General features: G+C 37.8%; 1 protein-coding gene across 12 annotated transcripts in view; it reads left to right on the top strand.

The window, feature by feature from the left end:
* The window catches only part of CACNA1D (calcium voltage-gated channel subunit alpha1 D), a 171,437-nt gene extending 154,805 nt beyond the window's left edge, over positions 1 to 16,632 (top strand). For 9 of the 12 annotated variants that reach the window (XM_068201775.1, XM_068201780.1, XM_068201770.1 and 6 more), the window contains 8 exons: positions 4,230 to 4,346; positions 5,843 to 6,207; positions 6,487 to 6,513; positions 7,854 to 8,003; positions 9,068 to 9,231; positions 11,897 to 12,018; positions 12,628 to 12,948; positions 14,415 to 16,632. In XM_068201775.1, coding sequence (XP_068057876.1) covers positions 4,230 to 4,346; positions 5,843 to 6,207; positions 6,487 to 6,513; positions 7,854 to 8,003; positions 9,068 to 9,231; positions 11,897 to 12,018; positions 12,628 to 12,948; positions 14,415 to 14,708 — 1,560 coding nt within the window. In that variant the 3' untranslated portion in view covers positions 14,709 to 16,632. The remainder of the gene's footprint in view (positions 1 to 4,229; positions 4,347 to 5,842; positions 6,208 to 6,486; positions 6,514 to 7,853; positions 8,004 to 9,067; positions 9,232 to 11,896; positions 12,019 to 12,627; positions 12,949 to 14,414) is intronic. The other 3 variants (XM_068201774.1, XM_068201771.1, XM_068201772.1) reach the window with 2 other exon arrangements.
* Positions 16,633 to 18,650: the final 2,018 nt, after the last annotated feature.

Raw genomic sequence — 18,650 nt, forward strand, 5'->3', positions numbered from 1 at the left:
TTTTACAGGAACTTTTTAGAGTCATTCCAGGTTTCCAGGACTGTGAAGCTCTGAAAACCTAAGCATTTAGAATTAATGTTTGTGGGTTTTTTTTTCCAGTTCTAGTGAGTATATATAGCAGTATACATAAATATACATCATTGTTCTAAAGTCTGTGAAGCAAAGCTTGCCAGTGTCTTCCAGTTCCTGGTACCACGCTAGGACACTTCAAAAGAGGGACCACTGGAAATAGTGTAGGTGACAATGATATTATTTAAATAAGGGTAGTGTGCTTGCACTTAAACTAAGCTTAAACTGCATGTATATGCAGGTTGGACCATACCTTAAAAGGGTTGTGGACTGAATTTAGTACAGGGAGAATGATCTTTTGTTCCAGTTCCAGTATTTATAAGCATTTGAGTTTTTTTCCCTGAAAGTCATGACTGGAGTCTTGCATTATACACAAATATCTCAATATAAGGCATGTATTTAAAAAGGTGTTACTCTTTTATGCATACTGTAGGTGTGGGAAGTTGATTTAAAATCTATTTAGCAATTGTGAAAAGCAGTCTTTTCAAAATGTTTACATGTTTAACTTCCAAATGTTTTGATGTTTTGGTGTGAGATGGCTTTCAAGCCTCTTAAGGCATATCTGTAAATAACCTGTCTAGGTGTAGTTATTTGTCATACGATATCTTTTCTCACTGAGGATGAGGAACTCCTACATTTCTGTTATTTCTGCTTTTGAAAACACATCTGTATCATCTCAGTGGTGTGTCAGAGACAGGGGCATCAGTCACTGTCTCTTGAGATACTGTTTAGGACCCAGCACTGGTTTATCAGTGCCTTGTGACATCCAGAAAACATTGCAGGTGCTGTTGTGCCTCCAGAGCACAGCTGCACAGAATTACCATGTTCATCTGCAGTCGTTCTGGGCATTTATGCGAAAGCCTAATTAAAGACATGCTTGGGTTTCTCATGTAATTATGTTGTTCAGCACTCTATGTGTCACTGCTTTGCTGAGTAACCTTTGGACTGATACTTCTCATCTTTCTCTCACCTACAAGGAAAAAAGATGAAGCAAGGAAGGAATGAAAAATTAGATTTTGGATAAGCCATGTGTCTGAACAAGAAATAACTTCTTTTGCAAACTTCTAGTGAAATCTGTAGAACAGAGTTAGAGCCATGCTCAAGGACTTTGAGGAAGTAATCCCTCCATAACACTCAAATTTGATTTTTAAAAAAAAGTCATTATAATATGATGCTTCAGGAATGTACCACATCTTGAATCTCTGTATGTAATAAAATCTTATGAAGTTCTATCTAGGGCAATAACCACCTTCTAAGAACTTTAGCAGTTCTAGTGAAAAATAAACAAGCACACCTCTGGCAAGGGTAGACAATTGACTATCCAGGCTCTCTCTTTTGAAAAGCCCCTTCTGCTCAGCTTTTGTTTTTATCTCTGATTTAAATGTAGCAGTTTTTAGAACCTCACAAATGGAGGACATGGCATGCTCCCATTCCTCTCTTGTGTGTTAGATTGTCACCAGGGTTCTTGCTGGCTAGACTAACATGTAAGAGCTCAGCATGAGCATTTGTGTCATTGTATGGTGCTCCACATCATAAAGATGTTTCTTAGATTACTTAGAATTCTGTTGGATTGCACCAGGTAAAATGAGACAGTAACTGGGAGTAGTCATTTTAAGGAGAGAGTTCGCAAAATTGTTGTAGGTCATTCATTAGAGCAAATAAACTGAGGAATATTTCAGTTCTGTAGACTGGTCTTGCTTGAGAGCTTCAGTACTGGCTGTGAGTGAATAGATCTGCTGGGTTTAGTGTAATAAACATATACCTTTGCATATGGTGATCCAGGTTTCTTTCTTTCACTGCTGACTGGGTAAAGACTGTGTAAATGCAAGAGGTCTGTTACTTGGGAATGAGTATTATTGGAGAGAGATGAGATGATAAAGGCTGCCTGGCTTTCTCTGGAGTAAAGGAGGGGGTAATTCAGCAAGAAGTAAGCCAGAAGTCAGTTGGAAATGGAATCAAAATTAAATTACTATTCAGTGTGTTGCTGTCAAGCGCGTGGCTTTTCTCAGCTTCCAGGCATATATTTGTGGGGCTCTGTCACAATCTGGCAGACAGGAGTATGAGTTAATAGATTTTGTCAGAGTTAAATTTTGTCTGGTCTGCTCTCTAAAAGTGCTGTGTTCATAGAAGGGCTCAGCTCGAAGGCAGCTAGCTGAAAACTCAGAGCTTTTGTGCAGTTGTAGAGCAGCTCACTCAGCCAGAGTTGAGAGATGGGCTCCTTGAGCATGAATAACTTTGGACAATCAAGACTTTGCTGTGTCTCTTATTATGTATATCTTATTGTTATGTGTTCAGTGCTGTAGTGTAGGTCCATTCAGGTATTTTTCTGGATGCTAATTTCCTTATTTTAGCAGTTTTCAAATTGTATTTTGTTCGTACTAAGCTCAGTTTACTTTTATGTGTATTTACTTTATGTATATTTTAACGTGCCAGTTGAGATTTTTTGTGCTTTTTAGTTCTCTTTGCTCTAAAGTCAGCAGTTAGTGAGTGTGAAATGCAAGTGGATCTTCTAGCTAATGGTCAAATAACCAAAATATAATAGCAATCCTCTAGTAAATAAATACTGCATTTGTCTCTGCTAAATCAATAGAAGCCTCTGGTCTTCCACTTGAACAGCTGTACCTTAAAGTGTTAATTTCACTTTCCTTTAGCACCTTGCAAAATGATGACATTAGCAACCTTGCTGAGGTTTTGACAATGCATTAGCATAAGAAGTGGGAGAAAGCACAATGTATTCATGAAATGAGTATTGTATATTAACTCACTAGTAAATGATTTTTAGGGCCTTGTTCAATTACAGCATAACTCTCAAAGTTCATTCCTGAGGAAGAAAATTGAATTGCCAAATAGATGTAGATAATGTGATTAGTCAGACACCTTTTTCAGGAAGGGAAATATGGGAGTGAGTGAAACCTGAAGTGGAGCTTGTAGTAAATCTACACTGTTAAGGTTCAAAGCTTTTTGGTTCATCCCTTTCCAGGTTCTGATTGCCCACACTGCATAAATGCCATTTTTTTTTCCCTGCCAAGCAGCAGTTCTGAGTGTGCTCCTGGAGTGTGTGAGGAAACAGCATGAGTGACACCAAGCCATGTTTGGGGTCCTCCAGGGTCTCTCAGCTCTTTCTGAAGCTCTGAAACACACAACATTCTCTACACATCCTTGTGCTACCCCAGGGCAAGTAACATGCAATGTCAGTGTTGTGCTGGGACAGCCCTCACATCTCCTTCAAAAACGCTGAAAAAGAATAAATCAGGTTTTTAGATCATAATCAAAAATTGAGCCAAGTGCTGTGCAGGATTTTTAGTAGTGTGTGTGTAGTGGTAGTAAAGGGTTAAACACACATCTTGGATTTTTCTGAACCTGAGGAGATAAAAGAAGTTGCTGGGAACAACGACATTGCGATTCGTGCTTTGGATCGTAACAGGCAGAGTTAAATCAGGAAGAATGTCTCCTTTTTGAAGTACGGCCTGAACAAAGCACTGAGCTCTTGGTGCGGGGTACGACGTCTCTTTCCTCCCTGATGTGCAGGTCTGCCCTGGACAGTGTCAGCATTATCCATTTTCCTAAATGTTGCTTGTGGTAGCAAACTTGTGACGAATATGAACACTGAGTCTCTGCTGCTGTAACTCGACTGTTTTCTGTCCTAAACTAAAGCTTTAAACCAAATATCTGCAAATCACAGTGCAGTGCAGATGAGCTGGAATTATTTCACTGCTTTCTTTTCCATCTGAGCTCTGCTAAAATTGCTGTTGCTATAGCAAAGATCTCCTTGTGTTTCCTTTGTTGACACAGGCTGCAAACATGTTTTGAACATTAAATATACATCTCATTGAAATGCATTTTATTATAGTTCTTGCTTACTTACACTTTTTAATAAGATTATTTTTTCTTCTATAGGGGTCCATAAACATCAGTGGTGTTTTAGTCAGTATCTACACTGTGATAAGAAAGACATGACCACCTCAGTACTACCAGGGTGGTACTGGAATATATAAACTTTTTATTAATAACAGTAAAGGAGCTTACAGCAGAATACATCCTCTGTGGATGTCAGGATACAAAAACTGTTAATTGTCCTTTAAAATAATTTTAACACCAGTAATTAAAGAGCAAAAAAGAATTTGCATTCCTAATGTATTATGGTGTTGTCATTGATTTAGGCAGGACTAAGGACACTTCATGATATTGGCCCAGAAATACGCCGAGCTATATCCTGTGACTTGCAAGATGATGAACCAGAGGAAAACAATCCAGAGGAGGAGGAAGATGTTTATAAAGTAATGTCAGAACACAACCATGTGAATTGTTTTTTGTATAATATGAGAGTAAATAATGACCTTGTCCTTGAATATGAAATAACATAGTAATACTTTTAAACCCCATCAAATCAGAAAATAGAAATACTTTATAAATAAGTATATTTTACATGTAAAGCTATAAAAATGGTAGTATCAGAACACTTGCATTTCTTCATAAATTAAGGAAGCAGTTCCTGCAGGGTGCTTCTCCTGCCCCTAATTCTTTCTCATTAATTCTTATTTTTTCTTAAGCAAATCCTGTCAAAAGGTTTGAACTTTGCCATCTCAAATTTTGATAGTGACAAGGTTGAAACTGGTTTTAACCTTTGCAGTGGTAGATAGGAAGAAGAGAACGAAAGTCTATGCAAGCAAACCACAACAGACACAGAGCTGCATATTTTAAAATGAATGCATGGGGTTACACAGAGGTCAGCTAAATAAAATGCCATTTCTAATCCCATGAGGGATAGCAATAAGAATCAATCCGAAAAAATATTAGGTGTCCTCTTTATGCTATTTAGTCCTAAATTGTGAACATGTAAATTTTATAATCAGAAGCAGTCTGCAGACCATTTGTCAGCCAGCAAGAAAACTTAGTTTTTCCCAAGCATTTCAGAAGAAGTAGATGTAAAATCATGCTTCTGCAGGAATTACAGCAGAAGCCCCATAGCTTGCTACTGTCCTTTGCCAAAAGGAGGATGTGGCACTGGAGACAGTGCCTCAGCTGCCATCAGTAGATGCATTTCTCTGCCAACCATCATTACCTCCTGTCTTCTCTAGATTGAGCTGCAACTCAGACTGCTGTCATCCAGGACCCACACCTGGCTAGACAGGGAGGCTCCCTAGCCTGGGTCAGGTGTCCAAGAGAGCTGCATGTCATAGTCATAACTTAGCACCTCATCCTCTCTTTCACCATCCATCACACTCCCAGGGCTGATAAACAGAAACTCTTTCTTGTACCTCTGCGAGAAGAAAGAATGGAAGCACTGGAGCTGAATGTTCCCTACCTGGGATTTGCTTGCAAGCTGTTGCATGACACTCCATCCTGTGAGCCTGCTCCAACCCCTGCCCTGGGAGAGCAGGACAAACTCCACCAAGGCCTTCCCAAAAATTAAGCAAACACATCTCTTTCTGAGGAAGCTGGTGCATGTTCAAATAGGGGAATCTAGGTTTCTCCTGTGTAATAAAATGTGGAGAAAGCTGGATATGTCACTTTTACTTGTGTGGAAAAGAATAATGATCACAGCATACTGTTGATTTGACTCTGAAATACAATATTGTCATCACCACAATCACATCTCTGTCACTTCAGGAGATCCCATCTGAAGCATCATAAAATTAGAAAGAAAAATCACAAGTTACTTGTATTGCTACTTTTCTATGCATGTAGGAGAGAAAAGTAAGTTGTCACTGTCAAAAGTATGTTCTGTTAAGGTATCTGATATAACTTTTTTCTTTCTCTTCCCCTAAAACAGAGGAATGGTGCCCTCTTTGGCAACCACATAAACCACATTAGCAGTGACAGACGAGATTCATTTCAGCAAATCAACACCACACACCGTCCCTTACATGTCCAGCGGCCTTCAATTCCCTCTGCAAGTGATACTGAGAAAAACATGTATCATCAGGCAGGAAACTCAGTGTACCACAATCATCACAACCACAGCTCTGTAGGGAAGCATGTTCCAAACTCAACAAATGCCAATCTCAATAATGCCAACGTGTCCAAAGTCCATGGAAAACACACAAGTTTTGGAAATCGTGAGCACAGATCTGAGAACGGTTACCGTTCACACTCCAGGACTGACCACGAGAAGCGTAGAAGGCCAAGCAGTAGGAGGTAAACTTAAATATGTCTTTGTTTTTAAATAAATTTATGAATACACTATAGTAAACTTAAGCTAAGTGAAATGAATTTGAATCTTCATTTCTGTTGCCTACCCATGTATTTAAAATCTAGCTCTGATGAGTAGGAAATGCATAAAGCTTTACTGGGGTTTGAAAGTAGCAGTTTTCTTTAAAGTGAAATCATTTGTTACAGCGCAGTAATCACCAAAGAATTTCTCTAAATGACTTGTTCTTAAAATATTTTTCTCATTTTTGTGGCCTACCTGGATAGAACACGCTACTATGAAACATATATTAGGTGAGTTGATATTGTTCTGACATAATTGAAGAGGGTAGGGAATTTTTCTCTTCCTTTCCTTTCCTTTCCTTTCCTTTCCTTTCCTTTCCTTTCCTTTCCTTTCCTTTCCTTTCCTTTCCTTTCCTTTCCTTTCCTTTCCTTTCCTTTCCTTTCCTTTCCTTTCCTTTCCTTTCCTTTCCTTTCCTTTCCTTTCCTTTCCTTTCCTTTCCTTTCCTTTCCTTTCCTTTCCTTTCCTTTCCTTTCCTTTCCTTTCCTTTCCTTTCCTTTCCTTTCCTTTCCTTTCCTTTCCTTTCCTTTCCTTTCCTTTCCTTTCCTTTCCTTTCCTTTCCTTTCCTTTCCTTTCCTTTCCTTTCCTTTCCTTTCCTTTCCTTTCCTTTCCTTTCCTTTCCTTTCCTTTCCTTTCCTTTCCTTTCCTTTCCTTTCCTTTCCTTTCCTTTCCTTTCCTTTCCTTTCCTTTCCTTTCCTTTCCTTTCCTTTCCTTTCCTTTCCTTTCCTTTCCTTTCCTTTCCTTTCCTTTCCTTTCCTTTCCTTTCCTTTCCTTTCCTTTCCTTTCCTTTCTTGTCTAAATTAACTGTATAACAATGCATATGCTCAGTAACTTAAGTGACAATTTTAAAGTAATTTTTTTTTACTGCCTGTTCTAAAAGGACAAACTTTTGGTAAAGTTCAAAATTATTCAAGGTCTTTTGAAAGCCCAGGCAGTTTTCAACAGGCTAAAGATCACACCTGATTGTAGCCCTTGTTAAAAATTGACTTACCAAGACTGGAAAAACCACTGGTGTTAGCTTTTATAAATGTTAATGTGTACAGTTCCTTTTATAGGGAACCCAAAATCTTTCCTGGTCTTCTGTCTGAATATTTTCTAAGGCACTTTTTAAAATATAAGATCTACTGTTTTAATTGAAGTGCATTGGTAAATGGATGCTCAGTGGTGGTTTTAATGTCTAGATTTGCATACCTGTTTCAGATTTTTTGAATACCTCAGCGAGAACTTAATATTTGAGCCATTTGGCAAACTTCAGGCACTGGAGAGAGGCTGTGTTTTTCCAAATGACAATGTATCTCATGTAAAAATGTCTTGAATGTATTTGATTTCACTGAGCATCCTTTTATTGTTTTTCTATTGTACCACAAGGAAATAAAGGAAGGCCACCTTTAAGAACCAGATACATCGTTCATGTTCTGAACTGCACTGCTGTAACACCACATCCTGAACTGGAGAGTCGTTAATGCTTGTCTTTTCCTTTTCTTCTTTGAAGTACATTAAAAGAACTGTGTATAAAATAAATATTTAATTGATATAAATAGAAAAAAAGTTCCTATTTGGTGGCTGCTTCCAGATCTGACACTGGTGATGGGCGCCGACCTACCATTCGCCGGGAAGAACACGAAGTGCAAGACTATTGCAATGATGATCATTATTTGGGAGAGCAGGAGTATTACAGTGGAGAAGAATATTATGAAGATGACAGTATGTTGTCAGGAAACAGGTGAGAATATTTGTTAAATAAAATATTTATTAAATAAAATATCATGCAAACATATTTTGGTATTTTAGGTACATAGATATAAAGGCTTCACTAAGCACACTCCCACTGCAAATTCTCTACTGAAATGAATACTCCACAGCTGCTGAAATGGGAAATGATGAGTAGGAAAGGAGAGTATTCCAAAGATGGAATGTTTCCCTTCTACTGACTACATTCAGTAGCATCTCAAAAATAAATTCCACTTCTGTCCATTTTAAAAAAAATTTCAAGTCCAGCCCAGAAGTAGAGGAATTTATTGCCATTTTATCTTAGATCCATAAGTGGATATGCTCAAGTGCCAGACATGCTTATTTCTCCTCCTCCTTCTCCTGCTATATGGGCTACATTTACCACTGAATTCTGGCAAGATTGGCAGCCTAATCTGCATCCTGTGGTTTGCATTAAAGCTGAGATCTGCATGAAAGCTAAATTTTACAAAATTCTCAGGTCACTTTTTTTTTGTGTATGTGATAGTTAGCATCAAGTAACACCCTTTCAAAATCTGATTTTAAACATGAGAATATCCAGAAAGTAAGAGGCTTAAATCCATTCTGTGAGCTTCTGTGCTCCTGCACCTTACCCAGGGTACTCAAGAGAGCATGACAGGACCAGAAGAGAGTATTTATATTATATTTTTAAGCAGTGTGTGACTGATTTTTTTAAGCAGTGTGTGACTGGATTCCAGCTCCAGTTCAGCATTGAGATCTTATATTTTTGCCTCTACTGGTAAGAATAAATTCATTGAAAAGAACAATATGATTAAAAAATTCATTGAAAAGACAATATGATTAAAAAATTAACCTGAGAATTGACCATGTAACTGTACTAGTACAGAAGTATCTGCCCTCTCTCAAAATCCTACACAAACTGGATTTTAAATCTGAGTTGTGCAATTACAGAATGCAGTGTTTAGTTATCTTGCTGGAGAAAGAGTAGACTTGAAAATCTTTTAGAAGGAAACTAATTTTGAAACTGTTTACAAAAACTCACTGGAAGAGTATTTTCTTTATTGTTTTTTAATGCAGGCATAGATATGATTACCACTGTAGATATCACTGCCATGACTCAGATTTTGAGAGACCAAAAGGTTACCATCACCCCCATGGTTTTTTTGAGGAAGATGATTCACAGATCTGTTATGATACAAAAAGATCTCCTAGGAGACGGCTGCTACCTCCAACACCGCCACGTAAGTACATTAAGGACAATTTGTTTGCAAATCTGAAATAATTCAAATGCATTCAGACAGATTCCAGTTATTCCAGTTTAAAAGGATTTTTTATAAAACTTGCATCTTATTTCAGATTGGCATGGGTACTTTATTCTGCTGTCTCAGGAACAAAGCTTAAAATCCCGTGTTACTGCTGAGGGAGAAGATGTTTCAATTTATAGACAGAATTAGCATTGTCAACAGATGTTTTTTCCTGATTCTTTAATTTTCATTTCTTCTCTTCCTTATATCTATCCCTTGGTTTTTCCTTATCTCAATAACAATATTGCTTTATATGCATTTCTACAAGATGTCATGCTTCTTATCTTGCAATTCTGTCTTTGTATGTTCCAGGCCATACTGCAGAGATTAGCAGTGCTAATGCTCTGGTGAAACTAGGCACAGACTCAAAATTCTTGGGTTTGGTCTTTGACCTCTGAGTGCAAAAGCAACCTCTTTTAAGGCTTTTTCTTGTCTCAGAGATTTTCAAGTGTATTGAGATAATTTTATATCTGAGGTACAGTCTCAGACTGTTTAAAGCTACACAAAGCTGTGGTAAAAGGCAGCAGCAAAATATATTTTTATATAATACAGGTAGCATTCTCCAGCAATACTGACAGTACTGCATCTACACTTTAGGCACTCTGCTCCTTATGACGAGACTGGCAATGGGCTCTGCTTTTTGGCTTTCTGCCCTTAGGGGACACAGGGGCAGAATGAGTCTTGGACCACAGAGAGTAAATAACTCAGCTGAACAATAGTGAAGGGTACAGAAAGCTGCTGTCTGTCTTTCAGTAGCAGAAGGGAAACACATCAGATGAAGGAGAGACTTGAAAGGAGACCCCTGTACATCTTTCTACAAGCTTCTCTGATAACAGAGGAATTTTAAGCCAAAGAAATAGATAGATGCTTTGTATATCCATTCCACAGATTGCAGGAGAAAAAAATTAATATAAAAATTGTCCTGAGTCTGCCCATGAATGTGTTTTGAGTGGAGGGTTGAAGGTTTCCTGTAACTGCAGTCTTGGAGATAAAGTTTTAATGACAGTGTTTGGCAGTCGTTTATTTAGAGGAAGTTATGCTTTTTATCTCATCTACAGGAAACTAGACTAAGGTACTAGATAAGATAATTTGATATCCTAGGATAAGAGGACCTAGTTCAGATCAAAGTTGCATAAGAGTAATTTAGGAAGTCCTTGACTTTCACCAATGTAATGTTGTAAGAGCAATCAGTGTCAAACCTCCTGTCATAACCATTTATTTTTTATTCAGGAAAAGAGTTGCAAGATTTTAGCAGCTCAGTACCTGAGCAGATTTTAAAAGAATCTCAAATCCATTATTTGTAACTAGGGTATGGGCTGTTTGGCCTGGGGAGGAAGCCTTGATTGTCTCACATTAATAAAAAAAAAGAAATAAAAAAAAGGACATGTAACATTGCAGTAAACAGTTCCTGCTAGCATCTGATTCAGTCCAAGTGAACAAAACATCCAGTGCCTTGCAGTCAGTAAATTGAGCTCTGTGTCAAGCTTTCTGGATGTTTCTATACCAAAATCATCACCACAGTGAGCAGTTCCCAGAAATGTATTGAGGAATGATTGAGATTTTCTTTCAGCCTCTTCTCTACAGAGAAGCATGTGCAAAGAAGTGCCTTGTTTTGGATGAAGGGACTTACTTATTATACATTTTCGTATTGGGACATTTAGCATATTAGGATCAGGAGCTAAGGTTTACATTCCTTTATTTGGATTTGCCATAGAGACAAGGGAGAGAGACAAAGTTTGCTTTAGTTGGACAGAATGACCTGGTGGAGGTGCCTGTTTTAGTTCAGTGGCTCTTTGATTGTTAGTATCCAGCATGAAGTGTCTGATGATAACTGTGGGGTGCCATATCTCCATGGCACTTGGTACAGCCAGGTTCTCTCCAGTGTCCCACTCCAGTGCTTGCAGCTGTGAGGGTGGATCTGGATTCCAGCTCCAGTTCAGCATTGAAGCTGGCACAGGGGAATGATACCCACGTGCTTCCCATCATTCTGCAGGCTTTCAACAAGATCAGCTGAAACATCTCCACATCAGCCAAACATCTTGATTCAGTTCAGATTTCCACGTTTTTCTTCTATCATGAAAGTGCACATAACAGCAGAGACTGTGAATGATCACTGTCCTAAGCAACAGAATAAACATCAGGAACTGGCAACCTGAGTTGACTTGGATATGGTTTTACATATTGCATATTGCTTTTAAGGAACCGGAGATTTCATATTTCCTTTGGGAAATCTGGTTTATTAGAATCAAGAGCTTGAAGCCATGGAGAGGAAAGAAGAAAGTCACCACAGGTTATAGCAAAACTTTGCAGCTGAGAATCTGAGCCAGTCAGTTGTGTCAGACAAGCTTGTTGTCTGAAACAGCTACTTCCAGTTCTGTCATGTTTGGTTGCTTCTATGATTTCTGCCTTGGACTGCTTTTGCTTATGTGATTAATCTGTCCTTTATCTTATAACCTGCCACTCGCTTCTATTAGCACAACTTGTTTCTTACTGGAGGATCTATTTTTATTTTTATCATAGTTCACTCACCCTGGAATTCTGGAAATAGTAGACTTTGAAGAAAAATACTTTGTTTTTCTAATGAATTGTGGTTTCTCTGTAGCACATAGACGATCTTCCTTTAATTTCGAATGCCTCCGCCGACAAGGTAGCCAAGATGATATCCCGCTCTCTCCTAATTTTCACCATCGCACGGCTTTGCCACTTCACTTAATGCAACAGCAGGTAAACTCAAACTCTTCTTTAACCAACAGTGAATTACATCTTGCCAGCCTCTACATTGCAGTCCTGACTTCCACTGTTGTTTGAAGCAGTACTGGTGTATTCCCTGCTAGACCCAAGGCTTCTCAAACATCGACCTTGTAGAAAACACAGAATGAGTAGCCCTGCCCCTTGGACTCTGAGTGTTCGCAAAGAGTCACCATGCCCTAGGTTTTGACCAGGACTGCATAATAGAGCAGCTGTTTATTAATCTTTGCCTATCTCAACTCCATTTGTGACAATTTGCAAATCTGTGACCTTCTGAGGCTCAGTGGCCAGCTTGGAAAATGCTGACAGCTTCCTATCCTGTCCTGGACAGAAGGAATGTTTCTATATTTTGTTTCCTTAATATATTGTCTTGTAAAATATGTTGTGATATAAGTAAAATGGAAAAAATACCATTTTGTTGATTCAATTTACCAATTTCAGTCCTGTTCCTCTATTACACATCAGAAAATGTTAACTTTGCATAGCTGCTGCCTGAGAAATTGGTTTGAGCCCACTGCTGAAGTAAGAAATTAGTATGACTGAGCATTTGAAATCATTAACTTCTAAAATTCTTCCCTTTGCCAGGTGATGGCTGTGGCAGGTCTGGATTCCAGCAAAGCTCATAAACACTCACCGAGTCGTTCAACGCGCTCCTGGGCCACCCCACCTGCCACCCCTCCCAACAGGGAGCGCTCCCCCTATTACACCCCTCTGATCCAGGTGGACAGGGCTGACTCCACAGAGCACATGAACGGCAGCCTGCCTTCCCTGCACAGGAGCTCCTGGTACACGGATGACCCTGACATTTCCTACAGGACGTTCACACCAGCCAGCCTGACCGTCCCCAATGACCTGCGGCACAAACACAGCGACAAGCAGAGGAGCGCAGACAGCCTGGTGGAGGCGGTGAGTGCTGCACAACCTCTGAGGGAGCCGAGTGCCCCTCTGGGCGGTTTTGGGGTGAACTCTTCAAAGCACAGAATTAAGTTTGATGCCTCAGGTTTTAGCTTTTTATATTTTTCAGATTCTGTGCTGCTTTAGTGTGTACTTCTGAGCTTCATATTAGGAGATAATAAGCTCTCTTCACAGAGTAGGGAGACAAAATAATTCCTTCTCTAGCTGGGGACCAAGGACAACTGGCCCATATCTCAGGCCCAAGAGCATAAACAATGTGGACTGGAGAGATTAAAACAAGAAGGATGGGACTTCATAAACTAAATCTATAATTGGATAATGAACTCCAATATGCTAATGTGCCAAAACTTATAAAAGTGTGAGACCTTATGACCGATCAGGCATTTTGTGACCATTTTTGGTTCATCTTGGGTGTAGCCCTGGCTGGGCTCTTGTACTGCCGAAGGTGTATCCATTGCAGCCTTCTAATAAATCCCTACTTTATTCTTTAGTTCCGCCTAGTCTCTGTTCTAAGTCAGCCTTCTCAAGGCATCAAGTTCACATCAGCTCTCTGAAAATGGATTTTTAGTTTTATAGCCACAGACTGGTTTTAGGTAAAGAGGGGAATTTATTCATAACTGTCATGTAGTAAAGGATTTCTTCTGAATCCAGATCTTCACATTAGTGAGAGATTAATCAGAGAACTAAAAATACTTTAGAATTTAGATGAGCATCAGTTCTGAAGTATTCTTCCACAACAGCAATAAGGAAGAGATGAAGTATATGCCTATTCTCTCTGTTGTTTCTATAGAAGTAAATCCCCAGTTTTGCAGTAATTTGAATAAAAGATCAAAAACTCTGTGAATCAGTGTATTAAATGCAGAGGGGAGAATAACAACTGCAAGCATTGATTTGTAGGTGTACTAAAGAATGCTAAGAATTCCCTTTTATATTAAAAAAGATTTGAAGATAAAGTGTGTACAGCATTTCTTAATTATAGTTAATGTTGTAGATTCCATCCATCACTTCCTTTCCATTGCTGTGAGCTAAACAGCACATTTTGTTACGTTTTTGCAAATGGGAATTCAACATAGTTTTTTCCATGTACTCTAAAGTAACGAGAACATATAAAATTCAGTATTTCAGACAATTGTTCTAACTGCACCATTTGAGATGTATTAACTGTTGTCTTTAGTGTATCAGCCTAATGATTGATGTTCAGCAAAGACTACTGCCAGATCTCTAAGGAGAAGTGCCAGATGTACGGCAGCACCACTTACATTATCGCACATCATGGTGTTCTTTGGAGACTTTTCACTGTTGATTTAATTGGTATTTACCTATACAGTTTGGCTGTGGGTTCTACTCCAGTGATTCAGCATGGGGTTTCTAGTGCTTTCATCAATGAGCAATGCTATGATCTGTCTGTTGTTCTGTAATTCCACTGAAATTCTCACTCTCTCCCCTCCCTCTGCCAGGTACTTATATCTGAAGGCCTAGGAAGGTATGCAAAGGACCCTAAATTTGTTTCGGCTACAAAACACGAGATTGCTGATGCATGTGACATGACTATTGATGAGATGGAGAGTGCAGCAAGTAACCTTCTCAATGGGAATATCAGCAATGGGACCAATGGGGATATGTTTCCGATTTTAAGCAGACAAGATTACGAACTTCAAGATTTTGGTCCTGGCTACAGCGACGAAGAGCCAGAAACGGGACGATACGAAGAAGACTTAGCTGATGAAATGATATGCATTACAAGCTTATAGTATTTAGCAAGGAAAATGTTCTAAAACAGAAAAAGTGCCTCATAGTTTCAAGATGCTAGGCACTAGCTGGAGTGAATAACCAATCCAAGTTTTGTACGAGTGATGTCGCACCTCAAGGAAGCCATAACTAATAAATTTATTATCTCCAGGTTGCCGAAATGTGAACAGAGCTGCAGTAGGTCAAGTCTCCTCCCATGGAATCTTCAGTTCCTCTGTAGGAATGAGGTTCTTTTGAAACCAAGCAGATTGTGACAATCAGTTTTTTGAGGGCTAGAGCAGGATTCTGAGGTGTAATATCTTGCCTGTCTTTCAACCTTGTGCTGCTGTCCTTCCTAGTAGAGCAGGATTTTGTCAGTGATAATGTCTCTATAGGTCTGGCACAGGATTGTGTGGGAAACAGCAACATGAGATGAGTGATGACAACCAATAATGTCATTACCTCAGTGCTCAAAGCATATCAGCTACCCATTGCATATCCATTCTAACATTGTTTTCAAAATTGCCTCCTGATTTCTTTTCTTAATGCTCTTCTAAAATACGATTTGTCATGCTCTACCTGTTAGAGATCATTGGAAAAAGAAGTTATATAAAGAATAATCTGTCATATGTAACATCAGTTTACATAGGAAAATATCATTCAGATGGTCTGTTTTATGACTATCATGTTAAGGGCAAAATATACTGGAATAATTGCATTCTTACTAATGCACTTGCAACCAGGTTATAGTAGAATTAGATAAGATAGTTTGCTAAAAATTATATAGTAGAAAATATTGTAAATTAATTGTAATATACAATGATTTGTATTTGTAAAGAGATGTTCTATATTTTGTAATTATTGTACCGTAATTGAACTGCAGCAATATTTATGGACCCTAATTATTGTAACTCTCCACAGAATTCTAGATAGAAGTATTTTTACTTGGAATATATAGATCTATAGCATAAATATTTAAATAGAGCCACCTCTCAGTGTAAATCTCTTTTTGGGATAAAGTGTCAAGTGTGAACTTGGCAACAGATCAGATTTTTTTAAAAATAATTGAGTCAAAAGAATCTCTCTGCAAAAGGGATGCACCGTTGACTACTCAGTCTTATACTTGGAAAGATTAAAAATTTTAAGTAATTTCCTTTTTTTTTTTTGTTTTGACTGAAAAGTAAGCTCTAATTTTATTTTTGTAATAACCCCATGCAAAAACCCCCAAAACCCAAAAAACCTTGCAAATTCATGCCAGGATTTTCCTGGTCCTGAGAAAATTGGTTTTGATGAAGTGTAATACCTACATACCCTAAATTGACAGAGAAAATATCTGAGGCAGAAAATACTTCACAGGTAAATGAAAATGCTTTACTTCAGTACTACTTTCTCTGCTTGGAAAGAGAAGAAATGTTATAGTATGATTCTACACAGAACCAAAAACCTTGATATAAAAATTATATTATTTTATTGCCTCTACCTTTCTGTTGTTCTATGTGTACTATTTCAAAGATTTATTTTTATGCAATCAAGAGAGGGCTTCGATATTGTTCACAATGCAGTAAAACCCTGAAATGTCTTTGAGGCTGAAATGACCTTGGAGGATAATTAAAACACCCTGAAAGCTACTGTCTATTTTGTTAGCACTGGATAACAATGACTTGTTCTAACAAGTTATCTTATCAGGTTTTACCTGTAGTTCCTATGCTAGATAGCAATCCAGTTCACATTTTTACAAATGTGATGTTTAAAACATGTCAATAAACATTTTGTACATAATGACAGTTTCCTATTAATAGCTTACAGACTTCCTCTGAAATCGTTCTTATTTCAAATGCCAGGATAAGAACTTAAAGGTTTGTAAATTATTTCTTGACCTACATCATTTTGTATTAAAACAAATGCAAAATGTTCTTCAAAATAAAACTGTGTAATAATTTTATTATACCTGGGAGTCCTTTTACTAATATTTTTTCACCAAGAAGTTCCAAAGATTAAATTCAATTTGCAATGTTATAAGAACAGGAGGGAATATGTGGAATAGGGTATAAGTCTGCAGTGTCACATCATGCAAGCCTTTTATGAATGGTCGCTGTTAACCACAAGGAAATAAAACAATCAGAGTATTCATGTGCAAAAGGGATTACTACTTCCCTAGAGACAGACCTATGGAAACAATTAGGAAAATCTGACTAAAATATCCTGAAACATCTAAATAAATTTTCCATGCTGTCTTGGGAAGCTCTTGGGTAGGTTACCCAGCAATACTTTGTTACACTTTCCCAGCTCACAGAAACAAAATCTGAGAGGCCAAAATGGAGCTATCCCTGTGAAGTAACAATGAGTAGATTTCAAAGTTCTACCTACTGTGATAAACCCACTTCTGATAACCACCTTCAAGGCAACTGACATTAAACTTTAAAAAAATAAAAGGAGGAAGACAATCTCAAATTGTATTTTGTCCAGCATGGACATTTGGTAGCACGTCAGGTTCAGCAGATTGAGCAGAGTGACAGGATTTTTAATTAGTGATTTCTCCAAAGAGACAGAAAACAATATACTGACCTCACTGCATTCTCCTGCTCTTTGTTCTCAGCCTTTAATAGTGTGATGAGAGACTCGTCAAGGTAGATAAGAAATTTTATGAGAGAACTGTTTGCAAAAATAAACAATGAAGGAAATTTAGTTGCAGACCATATTCCATGGAGTTATTGGCTTAGGGGAAAACATTTGTATAAGTTTCAAAGAATACTTTTTTGGTTTTACTACAGAAATATGTGGTAACAAGTAATCAATATATGCATAATTAAGTGGTAATTGGCACCCTTAGAATACTACCAATCATAGTAATTAGTCCAAAAAAACCTAGAAGTTCTCTCAATCATTTATGAGACTCCAAATTTGTTTATATATGTATTTGATGAGAGAAAACACTAGTAAAGAATTTAAACACTGGTAAGTATTCTCCAGTGAAGTAAATTCACTGAAAAAATGAATTTCTAACATATATTCATATTTGAACAGTGTCTTTTTTTGGAGCTTGGCTGACAGAAGAATTGAGACTAAAAATTTTAATAATGTAATAAGATATGCTTGTGTTCTCCCTCTTCATTTTAACTATAATATAAAAAGTATTTCATTGCTTGTATTATTATTTAATGATATGTGATATATATTTAATATAATTTGATATATTTTATTATTCCTCAAAATTCATTTTAATGTTTATTTTATAGAAAATGCATATTCCAAGCCCACTTTTCCAGTGTTCCTATAACAGCCTAATTTGGTTGCAGACTAATTGACAGCAGGCACTTGGCAAGGATTTTAAGGTTGTGGTGTGCAAAATCTTACATAAATTGAATACTATGCAATTTTACAAAAACTGCTATATTCTGCTGCTTTTAAAAGCACTTCTCATACTGAAACAACTTCAGCTGAAATGTGTGTACAAAAGAAGTATATTTGGTCACTTTTCTTTCTTAATCTCATTGTCCCCTGCCAGAGACCTCCAACTGCCTGGAGCATCTGCAGCGAGCCATTTCCATGGAGATGCTGGTGTTCTCTCTTGCAGTACCATTGCTGGTCCAAGCCATGCTGGCAGGTCTAGTAATTCTTGAATTAAACAGCTTTAACAGTTAACTGGTTATGAACACATAATATATTATCTGCATACTTACAGAATTTATATCTGGGTAGAAGTGGGACTAATCACACTGTATTGTTTTGTTAAATAGGTAGAACCGTGGAATTACAGTCTGTGTTCTGCAGTCCAATAAGGTGTAAAAGATGGTTAATTGTAGCTGTGAGACTGCCAGTGCTCCCCAGGATATGTTAGAATAACCTAGACCTATTCTAAGGACCCTTTAGCAGACTTGACTCTGCTGGAAGTCAGAACAATTTTTAACAGGAATTCAGTATCAGCAACCAGGTACAACACAGAGGACAAACTAATGGTAAATTGA

This window comes from Anomalospiza imberbis, chromosome 11, assembly GCF_031753505.1.
Source record: "Anomalospiza imberbis isolate Cuckoo-Finch-1a 21T00152 chromosome 11, ASM3175350v1, whole genome shotgun sequence".
NCBI classification, from domain to species: Eukaryota; Metazoa; Chordata; class Aves; order Passeriformes; family Viduidae; genus Anomalospiza; species Anomalospiza imberbis.